At 37.4% G+C, this 22,331-nt stretch overlaps 1 protein-coding gene across 1 annotated transcript; it reads left to right on the forward strand.

Moving 5' to 3' along the window:
* The first annotated feature begins 310 nt into the window (after positions 1–310).
* LOC123934678 (mitochondrial genome maintenance exonuclease 1-like) lies at positions 311–700 on the forward strand. The gene has a single exon (XM_045994785.1). It carries the CDS (start codon positions 311–313, stop codon positions 650–652), a length of 342 nt encoding a protein of 113 aa, XP_045850741.1. The 3' UTR covers positions 653–700.
* Positions 701–22,331: the final 21,631 nt, after the last annotated feature.

The following is a 22,331-nucleotide window of genomic DNA, read 5'->3' on the forward strand; positions in this document are numbered from 1 at the left end:
GGAAGCATCTATAAAGTTCACTTATGGATGAATGGATAAAGAAAATGCAGTAAACAAAGATAGTGGAAGATTATTCACCCTTTTAAAAGAATGAAATCCTACCATTAGTGACAACATGGATCAATCTGGAGGACATTAAGTTAACTAAAAGAAGATAGACATAGAAGGACAAATATTATATGACACCTCTTGTATGAAGAATCTGAGTCAAGATGATTAAAACAGCAAATAGAATGGTAGTTGTCAGGGCCTGTGGGAAGGAGAAAATGGAAGGTATTATTTAAATAGTACAGATTTTTCTTTATACAAAATGAATAAGAACCAGAAGTGTCTACTGGACTCTGTGGCTGAATATCAGGGCAAGCTGTGTGTGATTGATTGGAAAACATCGGAGAAACTGAAACCTTACATTAGAAATACATTTGACAACACGCTCCAGGTTGTGGCCTACGTTGATGCCATAAATAATGATGCCAACTATAGCTTTCAGGTTCAGTGTGGCTTAATCGTGGTGGCCTACAAAGATGGATCCCCTGCTCACCCACATTTCATGGACACTGAGCTTTGTTCGCAGTACTGGGCCAAGTGGCTTCTTCGACTAGAAGAATATACAAAGAAGGAAAAGAACCAGAATGTTCAGAAACCAGATTAAGGGACAGAATGATGTCTGGGAACATTCAGTGGTTCCTCACAATTTGGGAAGATCTACTGCTGCTTAAGGTAGAGATGCCACAGGATCTTGAAAGCTACATAACCCAAGTGGAAGTATTTGTTGAAATCTATTACAACTAAAAAGATCGAAGAGCCAGAGAAATTTAGATGTTAAGGGTTGGACTTGAGCACATAAAAGAAGCACAAGTAAGCATGGTCTATCATTTACCTAGAAAAGCAAAGCAGGTTTCTCACCATGTTGGTGGCTCTTGGACTCCCCTCTATAACCTATTCCTGAGAAGGATGTCCAGTCCTTGAATTGAGATTGGAGGGCTTGAGGCTTGGCATGCAAGAAGTTCCCCAGAGTGCCCCAGGAAGGAAGGGGTCTCAAGCTCCCAGCTGTGTGTGGAGGGAGAAATCGCATGGCCCACTCCTACTGCCAATGTGATTTCCTAAAACTAGTTTTATATGTTGAGGTTTTCTGTATATTTCACTTGGGAGAAAAAAACTTCCACTTAACATTTTTGAAAAAAACGTATTTTTTTTCACATATAATGTAATTCCTTAGCCTCAGGTATAACATTGCTCTCTGGAAAGATGGAGCATTTTTCACATGGTTGACAATCCCACCTAACATACCAGTGAATAACCCTTAGGAGTAACCAGACCCCAGTCTGAACTTTGTAATTATGGATATTTTAGTAGCTCTGTTCTGGTTTGAGTCAATGAACCATGTACATAAAGAAAAAGTATCATTTGTGAGATTCTTCAGCTAGGGAGAACAGTAATTTTTGTGTGTTTGATAAGTAATAAAAAGTAATAGTTGTCACTGGGATCGGGAAACTTAATAAATAAATGCCTACTATAGCTTTGGGGGAAGGGTCCCTGTTTTATGGAATGGGATAGCATTTAAGTTACATTTGTGGTCTTAAAATAGTAGGGTGCTATAATTTTTTCTTTAATTAGCCATTAATTATAAGAAATAAAATATAACGTGAGTAAAGCAAAAAAAAAATAAGGTTCATATATGAAAGTCAATCAATTTCATATATATCAGCAATAAACAAGTGAACTTTAAAAATTTTTATGTTATGATAGTTACTATACAGTACACCATTAGTTTTTGATGTAGTGATCCATGATTCATTGTTTGCATATAACACCCTGTGTCCCATACAATATGTGTCCTCCTTAATACCCACCACTTGGCTAACCCATCCCCCCATGATCCTCCCCTCTAAAACTCAGTTTGTTTCTCAGAGTCCATAGTCTCTCATGGCTCCTTTCCCCTACAAATCACCCCCCCCTTCATTTTTCCCTTCCTTCTCCTAATGTCTTCCATGCTATCCCTATATTCCACAAATAAGTGAAACCATATGATAATTGACTCTCTGCTTGACTTATTTCACTTGGCATATCTCCTCCAGTCCCATCCATGTTGATGCAAAGGTTGGGTATTCATCCTTTCTGATGGAGACATAATACTCCATCGTGTATATAGACCACATCTACTTTATCTATTTGTCTGTTGAAGGGCATCTCAGCTCTTTCCACAGTTTGGGTATTCTGGACATTGCTGTGATGAATATTCAGGTACATATGCCCCTTCTTTTTACTACATCTGTATCTTTGGGGTAAATACTGAGTAGCACAATTGCTGGGTTGTAGGGTAGCTCTATTTTCAACTTTTTTGAGAAACCTCCACACTGTCTTCCAAAGTGGCTGTATCATCTTGCATTCCCACCAACAGTGGAAGAGGGTTCCACTTTCTCCACATCCTCTCCAACATTTATTGTTTCTTGTTTTGTCATTTTTTGCCATTCTAACTGGTGCAAGCTGGTATCTCATGTGGTTTTGATTTGAATCTACCTGATGGCTAATGATGATGAACATTTTCTCATGTGTCTATTAGCCACTTGTATGTTTTCTTTGGAGAAGTGTTTGTTCATATCTTCTGTCCATTTTTTGACGTGATTATTTGTTTCTGGGTGTTCAGTTTGAGAAGTTCTTTTTATTAATCTTGGATATTCCCCCTTTGTCTGTAGTGTCATTTACAAATATCTTCTCTCATTCTGTGGGTTGCCTCTGTTTTTTTTTTTTTTTTTTTTTTCCTGCTTTGCAATTCTTTATTGAGACAGAATTCATCTGCTAGGCAACCCCTCACTGCCTTCAAGTGTACAGCTCAGTGAGTTTTTTGTGTATTCACAATCCTGCACAGCCATCACCACTATTCAATTGCAGAACATTCTCACATCCCCCAGAACCTCTGTGTCCATCAGCAGTCACTCCCCGAGTCCTCTTCCAAGTGTGGGGTTGCCTCTGTTTTGTTGGCTATTTCCATTGCTGTGCAGAAGCTCTTTATTTTGATGAAGTCCCCAAATTCATTTTTGCTTTTGTTTCCCATGCCTTTGGAGACATGTCTCTCTCTCTCTCTCTCTCTCTCTCTCTCTGTGTGTGTGTGTGTGTGTTATGTTAGTCACCATAAAATACATCATTAGTTTTCGTATATGTGCTGCCAAAGCGAGCACCATCATTAGTTTTTTGTTTTTTGTTTTTTTTGTGTTGTTTTTTTTTTTAGATTTATTTATTTGACAGATAGAGATCACAAGTAGGCAGAGAGGCAGGCAGGGAGAGAGAGAGAGGAGGAAGCAGGCTCCCAGCCAAGCAGAGAGCCTGATGCGGGGCTCGATCCCAGGACCCTGGGATCATGACCTGAGCTGAAGGCAGAGGCTTTAACCCACTGAGCCACCCAGGTGCCCCCACCATCATTAGTTTTTGATGCAGTGTTCCAAGACATGTCTTGAAAGAAGTTGCTGTGGCAAATGTAAACGTGGTTACTGCTTATGTTCTCCTTTACGATTTTGATGGATTCCTGTTGCACACTGAGGTCTTTCATCCATTTAGAGTTTATCTTTGTGTATGGTGTCAGAATTTGGTTGAGTTTCATTTTTTCTGTATATAGCTGTCCAATTTCCCCAGCACCATTTATTTAAGAGACTGTCTTTTTTCTATTGGATATTTTTTCCTGCTTTGTCAAAGATTAGTTGACCATAGAGTTGAGGGTCCATATCTGGACTCTGTATTCTGTTCCATTGGTCTATGTGTCTGCTTTTGTGCTATGTGTACTATGTGTACTATGCTGTCTTGGTGATCACAGCTTTGTAATATAGCTTGAAATAAGGCAACATGATGCCCCCCACTTTGTTTTTCTTTTTCAACATTTCCTTGGCAATTCAGGGTCTTTTCCAGTTCCATACAAATTTTAGGAATGTTTGTTCCAGCACTTTAATGGGATGGCGTTGAAAGTATAGATTGCTGTGGGCAGCATTGACACTTCAATGTTTACTCTTCTGATTGATGAGCATGGACTATTTTTCCATCTCTTTGTGTCTTCTTCAATTTCTTTCATGAGTGTTCAGTAGTTCCTAGAGTATAGATCCTTTACCTCATTGGTTAGGTTTATTCCCAGGTATCTTATGACTTTGGGTGGTATTGTAAATGCAATTGATTCTCTAGTTTCTTTTTCTACAGTTACATTGTTAGTCTATAAGAAAACAACTGACTGCTGTGCATTGATTTTGTATCCTGCCATGTTACTGAATTGCTGCGTTAGTGCTAGTAATTTGGGGTGAGATCTTTTGGATTTTCCACATAAAGTATCATGTCATCTGTGAAGAAGGCACAGATGTGACTTCTTCTTTGTCCATTTGAATACATTTTATTTCTTTTTTGTTGTCTGATTGCTGTTGCTAGGACTTCTAGTACTATGTTGAGTCAGAGTGTGCATCCTTGTCGTGTTCCTGATCTTAAGGGAAAGGATCTCAGCTTTTCCCCATTGAGAATGATATTTGCTGTGGGTTTTCCATAGATGGATTTCACGAAATTGAGGAATATCCCTTCTATCCCTATATTCTGAAGAATTTTAATCAGGAAACGATGCTGTATTTTGTCAATTGCTTTTCCTGCACCCATCGAGAGGACCATGTGGTTCTTCTCTCTCTTCTTATTAATGTGTTATAACACATTGATTGATTTGCAATTGATTAACTCATTGGTTGCCTTGCATCCCAGGGATAAATCCCACCTGGTCATTGTGAATAAACCTTTTAATGTACTATTGGATCCTATTACCTGTGATCTTGTTGAGAATTTTTTCATCCATATTCATCAGTGATATTGATCTGAAATTCTCCTTTTTGATGGGGTCTTTGCCTGGTTTGGGGATCAAAGTAATGCTGGCCTCATAAAAAGAGTCTGGAAGTTTTCCTTCTATTTCTATTTTTTGGAACAGCTTTAGGAGAATAGGTATTATTTCTTCTGTAAATATTTGGTAGAATTCCCCAAGGAATCCATCAGGTCCTGGATTCTTGTTTTTTGGGAGGTTTTTCATCACTGCTTCAAACTTGTTTCTAGTTATTGGTCTATTCATGTTGTCAATTTCTTTCTGTTTCAGTCTTGGAGGTTTATAGGTTTCCAGGAATAATGCATCCATTTCTTCTAGGTTGCTTAACTTATTGACATATAACTGTTGATAATAATTTCTGATTAGTGTTTCTATTTCCTTGGTGTTAGTTATGATCTTCTCCTTTCATTCATAAATTTTGCTAATTTGGGTCCGTTCTTTTTTCTTTTGGATAAGTCTGGCCAGTAGTTTATCAATCTTATTAATTCTTTCAAAGAACCAGCTTCTAGTTTCATTGATGTGTTCTACTGTATTTTTGGTTTCTAATTAATCGATCTCTAATTTTATTATTTCCCTTCCTGTGCAGAGGTTAGCTTAATTTGTTATTGATTTTCCAGTTTTTTAAAGTATGATGATGGTTTATATATTCAGGATTTTTCAGTATTTTTGTTTATTTGTTTGTTTGTTTTTTGTTTTTTGGAGTGAGTCTTGGATGTCTATGTATTTCCCCCTTAGGACCATTTTTTTCTGTATCCCAGACTTTTTAGACTGAAGTGTTTTCATTTTCATTGGTTTCCATGAATTGCTTAAGTTCTTCTTTGATTTCCTGGTGGACTCAAACGTTCTTGAGCAGGATGGTCATTAGCTTCTAAGTGTTTGAATTTCTTCCAAACTTCTTCTTATGATTTAATTCCAGTTTCAAAGCACTGTGGTCTGAGAATATGCGGGGAATAATCTCAATCTTTTGGTAATGGTTGGGACCTGATTTGTGACCCGGTGTGTGGCTTATTCTGGAAAAAATTCCATGTGCACTCCAGAAGAATGAGTGTTCTGTTATTTTAGGGTGGAATGTTCTGTATTTATCTCTGAGGTCCATCTGGTCCAGTGTGTCACTCAAAGCTCTTGATTCTTTGTTGATTTTCTGCTTAAATAATCTGTATGCTGCTGGGAGTAGAGGTTTGAGGTCTACAGTTAACTCATTTTTATCAATATGCCTCTTTATTTTGGTTAACATTTGGTTTATGTAGTGGGCTGCTCCCACTACATATTATGGACATACATATTTACAACTGATGGATCTTCTTGTTGGGTAGACCCTTTAAGAATGATATAGTGTCCTTCTGTATCTCTAACGACAGTCTTTAGCTTAAAATATAATTTGTTTGTGAGAATTGCTATTCCAGCTTTCTTCTGAGGTCCATTGGCATGAAAGATGGTTTTCCATCCCTTCACTTTCAGTCTGGATGTATCTTTAGGTTCCAAATGTGTCTCTTGTAGACAGCACATGCATAGGTCCTGTCTTTTTATCTGATCTGAAACCCTGTGCTGTTTTATGTGAGCATTTAGGCCATTCACATTGAGAGTTATTATTGAAAGATATGATTTTATTTTCAACATGTTGCCTGTGAACTTCTTGTTTCTATAGATTATCTCTGTAAATTTCAGTTCTATATCATTCTTGAGGTCTTTCTCCTGTTATAGAGCCCCCTTAATATTTCTCAAGGGCCGGTTTAGTGGTCACATATTCTTTGAGTTTTTGCCAGACTTGGAAGCTCTTTATCTCTCCTTGCTTCAAAATGACAGCCTTTTTGGATAAAGTATTCTTATCTGCATGTTATTCTCATTTATTACCCTGAATATGTCTTGCCAGCCTTTTCTGGCTTGCCAGTTCTCCGTGGACAGGTCTGATGTTATTCTGATGTTTCTCCCTATGTACATAAGGAATTTCTTCCCCCTAACTTCCCTTAAGATTATTTCCTTGGTTTAAAATTTGGGAGTTTCACTGTTACATACCCGGGCATTTTTCTGTTCTCCTTGATCTTAGGAGGAATACTCTCTGCCTCTAGGACAGGAATGTGTGTTTCATTCCAGATTAGGAAAGTTCTCAATTATGATTTGCTCAAATATATCTTCTAATCTGCCCTCTCTCTCTCCACCCTCTCAGAGATCCCAATAATTTTGACATTAGAATGTGTCATGATGTCATTTATTTCTCTAATTCTGTTTTCATGGATTTTAAGCTGTTTGGTCCTGGTCTCCTCCTGATCCTTCTTTTCTATCAGTTTGTCTTCTAGATCACTAATTTTTTCTGCCTCATTTACCCTAGATGTTAGAGTATTTAGATTAGATTGGATCTCATTGATAGCATTTTTACATTCTGCTAGATCAGCTCTCATTTCTGCCCTTAAAGAATCTATGTTACCATTAATGGTTTTCTCCATCCCAGCTATTGTCTGTCTAACAGTTACACTGTAGTCTATTTCCAGCACATTGCTTATATCTATATCCATTAATTCTGTGGCACAGGTCACAGTCTCTGAATTTTTCCTGTATTGGGGGTTCCTCCTCTTAGTCATTCTGTTGAGGGGTGGTTGAGGGAATGTGTAGAATCCAGATTATTGACCACAACCAAAGCAAAATGCACCTGTTTTCTAGAGACCTTGGTGTTGTCAGCCTCTTGTTCTTCCAGTCTGTCTTTGTGGGGAGGGTCCTGCCACATTGTTACTAAAGCGACCATGTTTGGGTGGAGTTGCCCTTCCCCTGTTGGGGTGGGGGATGAGCTCAGTGTAAGCCCTTTTTTGGGGGGTTCTTGTTCTCTGGGAGTTTCCCCTGGTGGTTTTCTGCATCCCTTCAAAGAGTCAGAGCAGAAACGACCATATCCAATCTTCTGTCTCAGAACACAAAGATCACAGTCTTTTCTCCAGAGAGCTCTCCAGGCCACACTGACTCTGTGTTTGTCTGTGTTGCTAAAAACTGCAGTGTCCTGGGTTGTGTGCCCTACAGAAGCACTCCCAACCCTTTCTTCCAGGTCCAGACACATCTCTCTCATGCTTCTAAAACTGCCAGCCACCTCCAGTTCACATGTGCACCCCCACAGCTCCAGATTTTAGTCTGGAGGCCTGCCCTAAAGTACTTTCCCAGCAACTACTGGCCTGCAATTCTGTACCTGGTCCCCAGTGCAGGAGGCTTTTGTGCTCTGGAGGTGCAGGATCCTGGAGGCTCCCTCCCCCTTCTGTTTATTTTCTGATAGTTATTCACAGAATCACAGCTCCCTGCATCATATCTCAAAACCAAAAGCCAGAGATATTCTGTTTCTAGGGAGCCAGATATATCTTCTTACATCTCAGGCTGAATTCATGGGTGTTCAGAGTGGTCTGGTAGATATCCAGCTTAATTCAGGGGACTGATTGAAATAGGATCCAATATTTTTCTGCCATCATTGCCATTCCTCTTAACAAGTGGACTTTGAAACTAAAAATATTATACCATTTATACTGGACCAAAAAAAGAACTACTTAATGAAATACTTAAATCTAACAAAATGTGTATAAGATCTGTACAAGAAAAACTATGAAACTCTGATAAAAGAAATCAAGAAAGAACTTAAAAATAGAGATATAGTCCATGTCCATGGATAAGAAGACAATGTTGTTAAGCTGTCAACTTGATCTATAATTTCAATGAAATACCAGTTAAAATCCCAGAAAATTACTTTGTGGATATAGAAAAATAATTTTAACATTTATAAGTAGAGGCAAAAAATCCAGAATCAACACCACAATAATGAAGAAAAACAAAGTCAGGGTACTGTCACTATCCATCTTCAAGACTACCATATTAGGGCACCTGGGTGGCTCAGTAGTTTAAGGCCTCTGCCTTTGGCTCAGGTCATGATCCCAGGGTCCTGGGATCAAGCCCCACATCGGGCTCTCTGCTCCACGGGGAACCTGCTTCCTCCTCTCTCTGCCTGCCTCTCCGCCTGCTTGTAATCTCTGTCTGTCAAGTAAATAAATAAAATCTTTTAAAAAATACTACCATATTAATCAAGATAGTGTGATATTAGGAAAAGAATAATAAGATAGATCAATGGAGCAAAATACCCCGGAAACTGATTCACACAAACATAGCCAACTTATCTTTGACAAACGAGCTAGGGCAATACACTAGAGAAAAGAAAGTCTTTTCAACAAATGCTGCTAGAGGAGGGAGGAGTCAAGATGGCGGAGAAGTAGCAGCCTGAGACTACATCAGGTAGCAGGAGATCAGCTCGATAGCTTATCTAAACATTGCAAACACCTACAAATCCAACGGGAGAGCGAAGAGAAGAAGAACAGCAACTCTAGAAACAGAAAATCAACCACATTCTGAAAGGTAGGACTGGCGGAGAAGTGAATCTAAAACGACGGGAAGATAGACCGCGGGGGGAGGGGCCAGCTCCCGGCAAGCGGCGGAGGAACGGAGCACAAAATCAGGACTTTTAAAAGTCTGTTCCACTGAGGGACATTGCTCCAGGGGCTAAACCGGGGTGAAGCCCACGCGGGGCCAGCGTGGCCCCAGGCCCCGCAGGGTCACAGAAGGATCGGGGGTGTCGGAGTGTCGGAGAGCTCGCAGCTATTAGAACGGAGAAGCCGGCTGCCAAGACAGAGCCGAGGACTGAACTCTCAGCTCGGGGTTACCTTGAACTGGTCGCGGGCTGGGTGAGCTCCGAGCGCGGCTAGAGGCTGGGGATACGGGAGTGATTGGGTGCTGTCCTCTGGGGGCGCACTGAGGAGTGGGGCCCCAGGCTCTTGGCTCCTCCGGGCCGGAGACTGGGAGGCCGCCATTTTCATTCCCGTCCTCCGGAACTCTACGGAAAGCGTTCAGGGAACAGAAGCTCCCAAAAGCGAACCCGAGCCGATTACTTAGTCTGGCCGCTGGTAAGGGCGGTGCAATCCCGCCTCGGGCAAAGACACTTGAGAGTCACTACAACAGGCCCCTCCCCCAGAAGATCAACAAAATATCCAGCCAGAACGAATTTCATCTATCAAGGAGAAAGCAGATTCAATTCCTAAGACAGCAGAGCAATTCCAGAGGAGGAGAAAGCAAAGCACGGAACTCATGGCTTTCTCCCCATGATTCTTTAGTCTTGCGGCTTCTTCAATTTTTTTTTCTTTTTTCAATTTTTTTTTCTTTTTTCAATTTTTTTTTCTTTTTTCTTTTTTCTTCTTCTGCTAAATTTTTTAAAACTTTTACCCTTTTCTTTTTTAACATTTTTTGACTAGTTCATCTAAATATATATACTTTTTCTTTCTTTTTTGTATTTTTTTGTTTTATTTTTTAAATTTTTTTCTTTCTTTTTTTTTTTCTTTTTTTTTCAGAAGCTGTTTTATCCCCTTTCTCCCCCCCACAATTTGGGGTCTCTTCTCATTTGGTTACAGCGCATTTTTCCAGGGTCTTTGCCACCCTTTTAGTAGTTTATTTGCTCCTTCATATCCTCTTATCTGGACAAAATGACAAGGCGGAAAAAATCACCACAAACAAAAGAACAAGAGACAGTACCGAAGGCTAGGGACCTAATCAACACAGACATGGGTAATATGTCAGATCAAAAGTTCAGAATGACGATTCTGAACATTCTAGCCGGGCTCGAAAAAGGCATGGAAGATATTAGAGAAACCCTCTCTGGAGATATTAAAGCCCTTTCTGGAGAAATTAAAGAACTAAAATCTAACCAAGTTGAAATCAAAAAAGCTATTAATGAGGTGCAATCAAAAATGGAGGCTCTCACTGCTAGGATCAATGAGGCAGAAGAAAGAATTAGTGATATAGAAGACCAAATGACAGAGAATAAGGAAGCCGAGCAAAAGAGGGACAAACAGCTACTGGACCATGAGGGGAGAATTCGAGAGATAAGTGACACCATAAGACGAAACAACATTAGAATAATTGGGATTCCAGAAGAAGAAGAAACAGAGAGGGGAGCAGAAGGTCTATTGGAGAGAATCATTGGAGAGAATTTCCCTAATATGGCAAAGGGAACAAGCATCAAAATCCAGGAGATGCAGAGAACCCCCCTCAAAGTCAACAAGAATAGATCCACACCCCGTCACCTAATAGTAAAATTTACAAGTCTTAGTGACAAAGAGAAAATCCTGAGAGCAGCACGAGAAAAGAAGTCTGTAACATACAATGGTAAAAATATTAGATTGGCGGCAGACTTATCCACAGAGACCTGGCAGGCCAGAAAGAGCTGGCATGATATATTCAGAGCACTCAACGAGAAAAACATGCAGCCAAGAATACTCTATCCAGCTAGGCTATCATTGAAAATAGAAGGAGAGATAAAAAGCTTCCAGGACAAACAAATACTGAAAGAATTTGCAAACACCAAACCAGCTCTACAGGAAATATTGAAAGGGGTCCTCTAAGCAAAGAGAGAGCCTAAAAGTAGTAGATCAGAAAGGTACAGAGACAATATACAGTAACAGTCACCTTACAGGCTAATAATGGCACTAAATTCATATCTCTCAATAGTTACCCTGAATGTTAATGGGCTAAATGCCCCAATCAAAAGACACAGGGTATCAGAATGGATAAAAAAACAAAACCCATCAGTATGTTGCCTACAAGAAACTCATTTTAGACGCGAAGACACCTCCATATTGAAAGTGAGGGGGTGGAAAACAATTTACCATGCTAATGGGCATCAGAAGAAAGCTGGAGTGGCAATCCTTATATCAGATCAATTAGATTTTAAGCCAAAGACTATAATAAGAGATGAGGAAGGACACTATATCCTACTCAAAGGGTCTGTCCAACAAGAAGATCTAACCATTTTAAATATCTATGCCCCTAACGTGGGAGCAGCCAACTATATCAACCAATTAATAACAAAATCAAAGAAACACATCAATAATAATACAATAATAGTAGGGGACTTGAACACTCCCCTCACTGAAATGGACAGATCATCCAAGCAAAAGATCAACAAGGAAATAAAGGCCTTAAATGACACACTGGACCAGATGGACATCACAGATCTATTCAGAACATTTCATCCCAAAGCAACAGAATACACATTCTTCTCTAGTGCACATGGAACCTTCTCCAGAATAGATCACATCCTGGGTCACAAATCAGGTCTCAACCGGTATCAAAAGATTAGGATCATTCCCTGCATATTTTCAGACCACAATGCTCTGAAGCTAGAACTCAATCACAAGAGGAAAGCTGGAAAGAACCCAAATACATGGAGACTAAACAGCATCCTTCTAAAGAATGAATGGGTTAACCAGGAAATTAAAGAAGAATTGAAAAAATTCATGGAAACAAATGATAATGAAAACACAACAGTTCAAAATCTGTGGGACACAGCAAAGGCAGTCCTGAGAGGAAAATATATAGCGGTACAAGCCTTTCTCAAGAAACAAGAAAGGTCTCAAGTACACAACCTAACCCTACATGTAAAGGAGCTGGAGAAAGAACAAGAAAGAAACCCTAAACCCAGCAGGAGAAGAGAAATCATAAAGATCAGAGCAGAAATCAATGAAATAGAAACCAAAAAAACAATAGAAAAAATCAATGAAACTAGGAGCTGGTTCTTTGAAAGAATCAATAAGATTGATAAACCCCTGGCCAGACTCATCAAAAAGAAAAGAGAAAGGACCCAAATCAATAAAATCATGAATGAAAGAGGAGAGATCACAACTAACACCAAAGAAATACAGACAATTATAAGAACATACTATGAGCAACTTTACGCCAACAAATTGGACAATCTGGAAGAAATGGATGCATTCCTAGAGACATATAAACTACCACAACTGAACCAGGAAGAAATAGAAAACCTGAACAGGCCCATAACCAGTAAGGAGATTGAAACAGTCATCAAAAATCTCCAAACAAACAAAAGCCCAGGGCCAGACGGCTTCCCAGGGGAATTCTACCAAACATTTAAAGAAGAACTCATTCCTATTCTCCTGAAACTGTTCCAAAAAATAGAAATGGAAGGAAAACTTCCAAACTCATTTTATGAGGCCAGCATCACCTTGATCCCAAAACCAGACAAGGATCCCACCAAAAAAGAGAACTACAGACCAATATCCTTGATGAACACAGACGCAAAAATTCTCGCCAAAATACTAGCCAATAGGATTCAACAGTACATTAAAAGGATTATTCACCACGATCAAGTGGGATTTATTCCAGGGCTGCAGGGTTGGTTCAACATCCGCAAATCAATCAATGTGATAGAACACATTAATAAAAGAAAGAACAAGAACCATATGATACTCTCAATAGATGCTGAAAAAGCATTTGACAAAGTACAGCATCCCTTCCTGATCAAAACTCTTCAAAGTGTGGGGATAGAGGGCACATACCTCAATATTATCAAAGCCATCTATGAAAAACCCACCGCAAATATCATTCTCAATGGAGAAAAACTGAAAGCTTTTCCGTTAAGGTCAGGAACACGGCAGGGATGTCCATTATCACCACTGCTATTCAACATAGTACTAGAAGTCCTAGCCTCAGCAATCAGACAACAAAAAGAAATTAAAGGCATCCAAATTGGTAAAGAAGAAGTCAAACTATCACTCTTCGCAGATGATATGATACTATATGTGGAAAACCCAAAAGACTCCACTCCAAAACTGCTAGAACTTGTTCAGGAATTCAGTAAAGTGTCAGGATATAAAATCAATGCACAGAAATCAGTTGCATTTCTGTACACCAACAACAAGACTGAAGAAAGAGAAATTAAGGAGTCAATCCCATTTACAATTGTACCCAAAACTATAAGATACCTAGGAATAAACCTAACCAAAGAGACTAAGAATCTATACACAGAAAATTATAAAGTACTCATGAAAGAAATTGAGGAAGACACAAAAAAATGGAAAAATGTTCCATGCTCCTGGATTGGAAGAATAAATATTGTGAAAATGTCTATGCTACCTAAAGCAATCTACACATTTAATGCAATCCCTATCAAAATACCATCCATTTTTTTCAAAGAAATGGAACAAATAATCCTAAAATTTATATGGAACCAGAAAAGACCTCAAATAGCCAAAGGAATATTGAAGAACAAAGCCAAAGTTGGTGGCATTACAATTCCGGACTTCAAGCTCTATTACAAAGCCGTCATCATCAAGACAGCATGGTACTGGCACAAAAACAGACACATAGATCAGTGGAACAGAATAGAGAGCCCAGAAATCGACCCTCAACTCTATGGTCAACTAATCTTCGACAAAGCAGGAAAGAATGTCCAATGGAAAAAAGACAGCCTCTTCAATAAATGGTGCTGGGAAAATTGGACAGCCACATGCAGAAAAATGAAATTGGACCACTTCCTTACACCACACACAAAAATAGACTCCAAATGGATGAAGGACCTCAATGTGAGAAAGGAATCCATCAAAATCCTTGAGGAGAATGCAGGCAGCAACCTCTTCGACCTCAGCCGTAGCAACATCTTCCTAGGAACAACGGCAAAGGCAAGGGAAGCAAGGGCAAAAATGAACTGTTGGGATTTCATCAAGATCAAAAGCTTTTGCACAGCAAAGGAAACAGTTAACAAAACCAAAAGACAACTGACAGAATGGGAGAAGATATTTGCAAACGACATATCAGATAAAGGGCTAGTATCCAAAATCTATAAGGAACTTAGCAAACTCAACACCCAAAGAACAAACAATCCAATCAAGAAATGGGCAGAGGACATGAACAGACATTTCTGCAAAGAAGACATCCAGATGGCCAACAGACACATGAAAAAATGCTCCACGTCACTCGCCATCAGGGAAATACAAATCAAAACCACAATGAGATATCACCTCACACCAGTCAGAATGGCTAAAATGAACAAGTCAGGAAATGACAGATGCTGGAGAGGATGTGGAGAAAGGGGAACCCTCCTCCACTGTTGGTGGGAATGCAAGCTGGTGCAACCACTCTGGAAAACAGCATGGAGGTTCCTCAAAATGTTGAAAATAGAACTACCCTATGACCCAGCAATTGCACTACTGGGTATTTACCCTAAAGATACAAACATAGTGATCCGAAGGGGCACGTGTACCCGAATGTTTATAGCAGCAATGTCTACAATAGCCAGACTATGGAAAGAACCTAGATGTCCATCAACAGATGAATGGATAAAGAAGATGTGGTATATATACACAATGGAATACTATGCAGCCATCAAAAGAAATGAAATCTTGCCATTTGCGACGACGTGGATGGAACTAGAGCGTATCATGCTTAGTGAAATAAGTCAATCGGAGAAAGACAACTATCATATGATCTCCCTGATATGAGGACATGGAGAAGCAACATGGGGGGGTAGGAGATAGGAGAAGAATAAATGAAACAAGATGGGATTGGGAGGGAGACAAACCATAAATGACTCTTAATCTCACAAAACAAACTGGGGGTTGCTGCGGGGAGGTGGGATTGGGGGAGGGGGAGCGGGCTATGGACATTGGGGAGGGGAAGCGAACCATAAGAGACTATGGACTCTGAAAAACAACCTGAGGGTTTTGAAGGGTCAGGGGTGGGAGGTTGGGGCAACCTGAGGGTTTTGAAGGGTCAGGGGTGGGAGGTTGGGGGAACAGGTGGTGGGTAATGGGGAGGGCACGTTTTGCATGGAGCACTGGGTGTTGTGCAAAAAGAATGAATACTGTTACGCTGAAAAAATAAATAAAATGAGAAAAAAAAAAAAAAAACAAATGCTGCTAGAACAAATGGATACCCACGTGCAAAAAAAGCAAAAACAAAAACAAAAATGAAAACAATTAACCTAGTCACAGACCTTATGCCCTTCACAAAAATTAATGCAAAATGGATCATAGATCTTAAGACAAAATACAGAACTACAAAAATGATAGAAGACAACATAATCTAGATGACCTTGTGTTTGTTGATCCAATACCAAAGGCACCAAATGCACAATACCTAAAAGAAAGGATTGATAAGCTGGACTTTATTAGCATTAAAAGTGTCTATTTAAAAGACACAATCAGGAGAATAAGAATATAATGTACAAACTTTGAGAACATATTTGCAAAAAATATAAAAACTGTTCAAAATAAAGAACTCATAAAACTCAGCAATGTGAAAATGAGCAATCTGAAGAAAAAACAAAGGAACAAAACATCTTAAGACACTTCATTGTATATCAACAAGATATAAAGGTGGCACATAAGTGTATGTAAAGAATATTGAATATTCAACATCATATATCATTAGGAAACTGCAAATGAAAACAACAATGAGATACCAAAACTCTGAAGTAGTGACAGGTGCTGGCCATAATGTGGAGCAATAGGAGCTCATATGCTTTGCTGGTGGGAATGCAGAATGGTATAGCCACTTGTGAAGACAGGTTGGCAGTTTCTTAAACAAAACAAAACAAAATGTAAACCTAGTCTTGCCAAACAATCCAGCAAACACATTCCTTAGTATTTATTTAGGTATTTTGAAAATTTATATCCACACAAAAACCTGTACACATATTTTTATAGCAGCTTTATTCATTACTGCCAAAAGTTGGAAGCAACCAATACATATTATAGTAGGTAAATGGATAAACTGTGGTACATTCAGACAGTAGAATATTATTCAGTGCTAAAAAGAAATGAGCTATCAAACCATGAAAAGACATTGAGGAAGCTTAAATATACATTAATAAGTAAAAGAAGACAATCTGAAAAGACTACATGATACAAGATCCCTACTATATGATATTTTGGAAAAGAAAAAAAAACAATGGTAAGTAAAGATATCAGTGGTTGACAGTGGTTAGGGGGAGGAATAAATAGGCAAAGTACAAAGGATTTTTAGGATACTAAAATTATTTTGCATACTATAATGGTAGGGACATGTAATTTAAAATTTGTCCAAATGTATAGAATATACATTATCAAGGTTGAAATCTGATATAAACTATGAATTTGGGAGATAATAATATGGCAGTGTAGATTCACTGATTTTAACAAGTATATCATTCTGGTGTGGGATATTAATGGTGGGAAAAGCTGGGCAAGGATGGGGCAGGGGATATATGGGAACACTCTGCACTTAGCACTCAATTTTGCAGTAAACCTAAAAATTCTCTAAATTAAGTATTTAAAAAAAACAGAAATCTTCTGTTCTTACTAAGATTCAACTATTTTTCTCTCTGTATTGCTGCAAACCCCTTGATAATTTTGAACCCTAAGAAAGTTAATTCTGACAATTTTTGCATTTTTTCATTGCTTTTATAAAAAACTGAGTTTTTGTAAGTTTTTATTCCACCATTTTTACTGACTTCACCCTGGGAATTTCACATAAGAAATGTTAAAAGATTTAACTTGTTTGGCAGGAGATGTCACCATAGGTCATTAATATTTTGATGGAGGGATACATTAAGTACTGCCTATGGTGGTGAAATCATATAAGAATTCATATTTGTATGAGCTTGATGAAATGGTGTTAGTATAGGGGCTAGGATGCAGTCAAAGACTTAGGGATCCAAGTCTTTGGAAGGGAATGACAAAGCTGTAATTATCAATTTCCCTGAGTGCTTCCTAATGGGGATTCTCAAAGTTATTTCATTTGAGCATTTGGATTTAGTCAATACTCCAGAGTTAGTGGTCTTTGAATGAGTTTTGAAAGAAGATACCCAGACATGCCTAGACAGTGTTTGTTCAGGTGAATTTTGATTCTCCTGTAGAATCCACAAAGGCATCAAAAACCTACAAGAATATAATTGCCTTCCTATAGAACTACTTTCAGAGGACTTTCTAAAAAAATAATTTTCCTTATTAGATGGTAATGCCTGTCAGTTCAACCATTGTTTAATCCCATCTCTGTGTCCAGAAAAAAAAATGATCAATTTCAACTATTTTAACTATAAACAAGACTATCCTCATAAAAATCTCCCTTTGAAGTAGGAGAGGTTATTTTCCTCCATGGAGAAATGATTTTCCTCCATGACTTGTCTGTTAAGTACCTATTACATTTGTCTATTCTTGTATGTGTGGATATGGGGGGAGGGAGTCTCTAAATAAAAGCTGAAAAAATGTGGGGGTCATTTCACAGGTATATGTATATTATAAAGGAGACCCAATTTGTTGTTTGGTCATGTTATATAAATTACATTTTTGATGTTTTATTTCTTTCCATGGCAACTAATGGTGGTTTTAGAAATGGAAATTCTGTAATAACACAAGATATGAGAGATGACTATGGAAGGAGCTGGGAAGGACAACATGTAACATGTGCACTGATGGGAAATAGAACACTATTCCTCATCTTTCTATGTTTTAACAATTTTTATGTAAAAATATTAAATATTAAATTTATGTAAACTTTATGTAAATATATTAAATATTAAATATTAAATTTTATTAAAATTTCAACTTATTTTAATAAAAAATGAACCTTTGAGGAAATCATGCAGGTAGGTAGTTTTAAGTGGTCCTACTGTGGACCAGACCAAATCTGAGCAGAAATTAAAGCAAACAGAGAAATAATGTTTCTCCACTTTAACATTGGAAAAATGTGTGGGGAGGGCAAGTACAGCAATCATTTCTAATCAGAAATTTCATAATATACAAATACTTTAATGGCATCATTGTCAGGGATCCCAAAGTAAATGAATTTCATTTCTGCTAGTGCTCAATAATGAAATGTTACAGTACTTGATAAAATATACTATATGAGTATAATAGTGCTTTTAAAAAACCATAAGAGACTATGGACTCTGAAAAACAACCTGAGGGTTTTGAAGGGTCAGGGGTGGGAGGTTGGGGGAACAGGTGGTGGGTGATGGGGAGGGCACGTTTTGCATGGAGCACTGGGTGTTGTGCAAAAAGAATGAATACTGTTACGCTGAAAAAATTAATAAAAGGGGGAAAAAAAAAAAAAAAAAACAAAAAAAAAACAATTAACTGGCTTGTTATAAGCAAAACAAATATTTTTGGCTTGCATTTACTATTTATCACCACTTAAAGTTGGATTTTTTAATATAAATGATCAGTATCTATAATTTCTGGTCAGGTTGGAAGTACCACACAAAGCAAAACTTATCCTTGTGTATTAAAGAATTTAAAAAAAATCTTGTAGGGGAGCCTGGGTGACTTGGTTGAGCATCCAACCCTTGATTTCAGCTCAGGTCATGATCTCAGACTCTGAGATCAAAGCTCATTATCAGGCTCCACCCTGGATGTGGAGCCTGCTTAAGATTCTCTTCCTCTCTCTATCTGCACCCCCAACAAAAACAAAAACAAGAAACTCTCTTGATTGTGTCAGTGGGTCATTTGTTTTTTATAAATCTATTTTGCTTTAAGCTTTAGTAACCTGATAATTTCCATAATGTAGATTTATGTAGAGAAAATATGCCATCTTTAGTATAACTGTATTTACTCTATATTTCATGTAAAATATTTAATTCTCCAGCTTTGAGTTGCTAGGCTATTGCTAAAAGTGTAGAAACCTCAAGAAAAGCATATCAAGAGGTGTTTTATCTCTCCAATCCCTTTTATCATAATTCTTAATTCTTCCAATTAACATTGTGTCCTAATCTATGTTCCACTCCATAGAGTGATCACTAAGGACATTGCTTGAGTAAGTGTGGTCCACATACTTTAGCAGATAATTATCTGATTCTGCTAAATATATGGTAATGGTGTGTGTGTGTGTGTGTGTGTGCATGTGTGTATGTGCACATGCACATGTACATGTTGGAAGGGATTCAATATAATGTCATACTATTTTGATTAATTTCTTGAATTATACCATCATTTTATTTATTTCACCACCAATTATATTCTTATCCGATGTATTATAGGTACTGCTTTTTTTTATTTACCAAAAATTTATATTTTTCTAAGATTATTCATGTAAAATGAGAAGTCAAGGTGAACTAATAATGAATAAATCTGTTCTCCAAGCAGTTTTACGGTGAAGAAAAAGACAATGGTTTGGCTTAAGCTATTAGACAAAATCATATAATCAAATGAAATCAAATCAAATTTGTTGGATTCCTGATGGAAGAAATATTTTCCTTTTTTTCCCTTTTGTTTTTAAGGGTGTGTGTGGGGAGATGAGTTGGCATATGAACACTTCTGCTACTTGAAACAAGTCACAAATTAGGTGGGTGGGAGGAGTCCTTTTCCCATTAAAGAAGCTAAGAGGAACTCTCTCTTTTCCCTTCTCCCTGTTGTGGGGATGGTCTAGGTTGAGCCAAATGGCTGCCCCCATCTGGGACCTGAACCACTGCTTTTTTGAGAGGGAGGAAGATATAAGTAAATTTTATCAATGTAAAATCAAATGAAATTTGGGAAATGAATGAATGTTATCTTTTGGTTAATATAAATGGCAGCAGTCAATTATATAGAGCCATAGAATACTGTAGATCAGTACCTTCCCATTATCAATTGGGATTCTGTAAAAATTCCAGGGTACAGTTTCTAAGTGTGTTTTTTTTTTTTAAACACTGCCATCAATTTGGTGGTATTTGAAATAACGGGCATTTACCCATTTTACAATTGTCACATCACTGCACATTTCAGTGATTTTATTTTTTTCAAAAACTCATTTACTCTAATAATAAAGAATCTATACAATGCTCTTTCCACAGACTGCACAAAAGCATTAGACAAAGCAAATGAAACAGGTATAAAAGCTATTAGATGAATGACAAAATACACTTATCATGGTATAATCCATTAAATAATAAATAATAGTTTCCACCACAAAAACCCTGTGCTGTTCATATAACATTAATTTTTTAACAGTAAAATATATTTTCCAACATCTTACATACATTTTTCAAAACTATATAATGAGCAATAATAACAGTAGGAAAAAACTAATCTGATTTAACATACAGTCAACATTAAAACAAAGATATGTGTTTCACTCAACTCTGGACATTTTGTCTCTTAAATACTCCATTAATATTCTTGGCATTTTCATTTACAGAGACACAGTAAGTTCTTAAGAATACTTCAAAATTTTTGTAATAAAAGATCACAATTTATGATGTGAATAAGGCTAAAAATGCACCTAAAACATTTATAAAGTTGTATTTATATTCACTGCTTTCCTTAAGTGCTGAACTGTTTGTTTAATGATAAAATGTAGGTCTTGAGCAGTGTAGAAAATCATACCAGCAATTTTACTGGGTACTGGCAACTACATTTAGATGTTTCGACTTCATTTTCCATTCAGTGACTATAATTCCTTTTACCAGTATTTTCTTTAATGCCAAACAATTGGATTCTAATTAACCGATATTTGAACATGTTATGATGAGCACTGGGTGTTATATATAACTAATGAATTGTTGAACACTACATCAAAAATTAATGATATATGTTGGCTAACTGAACATAAAAAAATTAAAGAATGAAACATGTATTTGAGATAAATTCTTAAGGATTTCATTTCTTCTCTAAGCTTTGAAGTTAGATCTTCTAACGTTAAATTTATTCTTTATTGGATGAACTGTTTTACGTTTAGTGAAATGGTATTGTAGGGATTTTCTCATATCCAATAATTATTTTTGATCTGGTCTATATTGGGAAAATGCAGTTATTCAGTGACTTGGACCATAAACAATTTAGAACTACTTTTCCTTATTCATTACTTAGTGACATGTTTCTAGCCTCAATTATCTGCATAATTGCTTTGTTTTGCAGGTTGAAGCATTCATTTAACATGCAGAATTTTAAGGAAAGAACTTTAGATTTCCTCATGCTTTTCAAACAAGAGAAAAGTTACAAACACTGATTTTACTCAATCTAAACAAGGAGAATGTGAGATAAAACAATTAGCTGCAATCTGGCAAAGAAAACTTTATTTTTCAGTTAAATCTAGTAGCAGTATATGGATATGAAGTGGATATGTTTTTCAGAGACATATAGGATTTGTTTTAAAATGGCAGAATATTTTTATTTAAAGAGCAAGACAGTTTGCTATTTCACCTACATTTTAACATTAGTCATTTATAAATTGAAAGTTTAAAGACCTTAAAGACAAATTGGAAAAAAAGAGTGCCATAAGATAATATCATCTGATTATAATGGATTGAGATCAGGAAAATTCAGATAATCCAATAGGTTGTTTCCCATATTTACTGGAAGACACTTAAGCTTTTGAGTTAAAAAATACTAAAAATTTTCAATAATATAATGTAGAATTATAATTAATGAAGGCGAATCATTTATGAGTAGTTTTACTTTTTTTTTTTTAGATTTTATTTATTTGACAGAGAGAGAGAGAAATCACAAGTAGGCAGAGCAGCAGGCAGAGAGAGAGGGAGGAAGCAGGCTCCCCACTGAGCAGAGAGCCCGATGTGGGGCTCGATCCCAGGACCCTGAGATCATGATCTGGGCTGAAGGCAGAGGCTTAACCCACTGAGCCACTCAGGCGCCCCTAGTTTTACATTTTAATATGACATTAATTCTATAGGAATTTAAAAATTTTGTAAGTGTATATACTCTGACATATAATTTTATGTATTAAA

The sequence above is a fragment of the Meles meles genome, chromosome X (assembly GCF_922984935.1).
Source record: "Meles meles chromosome X, mMelMel3.1 paternal haplotype, whole genome shotgun sequence".
NCBI classification, from domain to species: domain Eukaryota; kingdom Metazoa; phylum Chordata; class Mammalia; order Carnivora; family Mustelidae; genus Meles; species Meles meles.

What these genes read in the sequence shown, in the direction of transcription:
- LOC123934678 (XM_045994785.1), top strand. Translation starts at nt 311, where the DNA reads ATGAATAAGAACCAGAAGTGTCTACTGGACTCTGTGGCTGAATATCAG.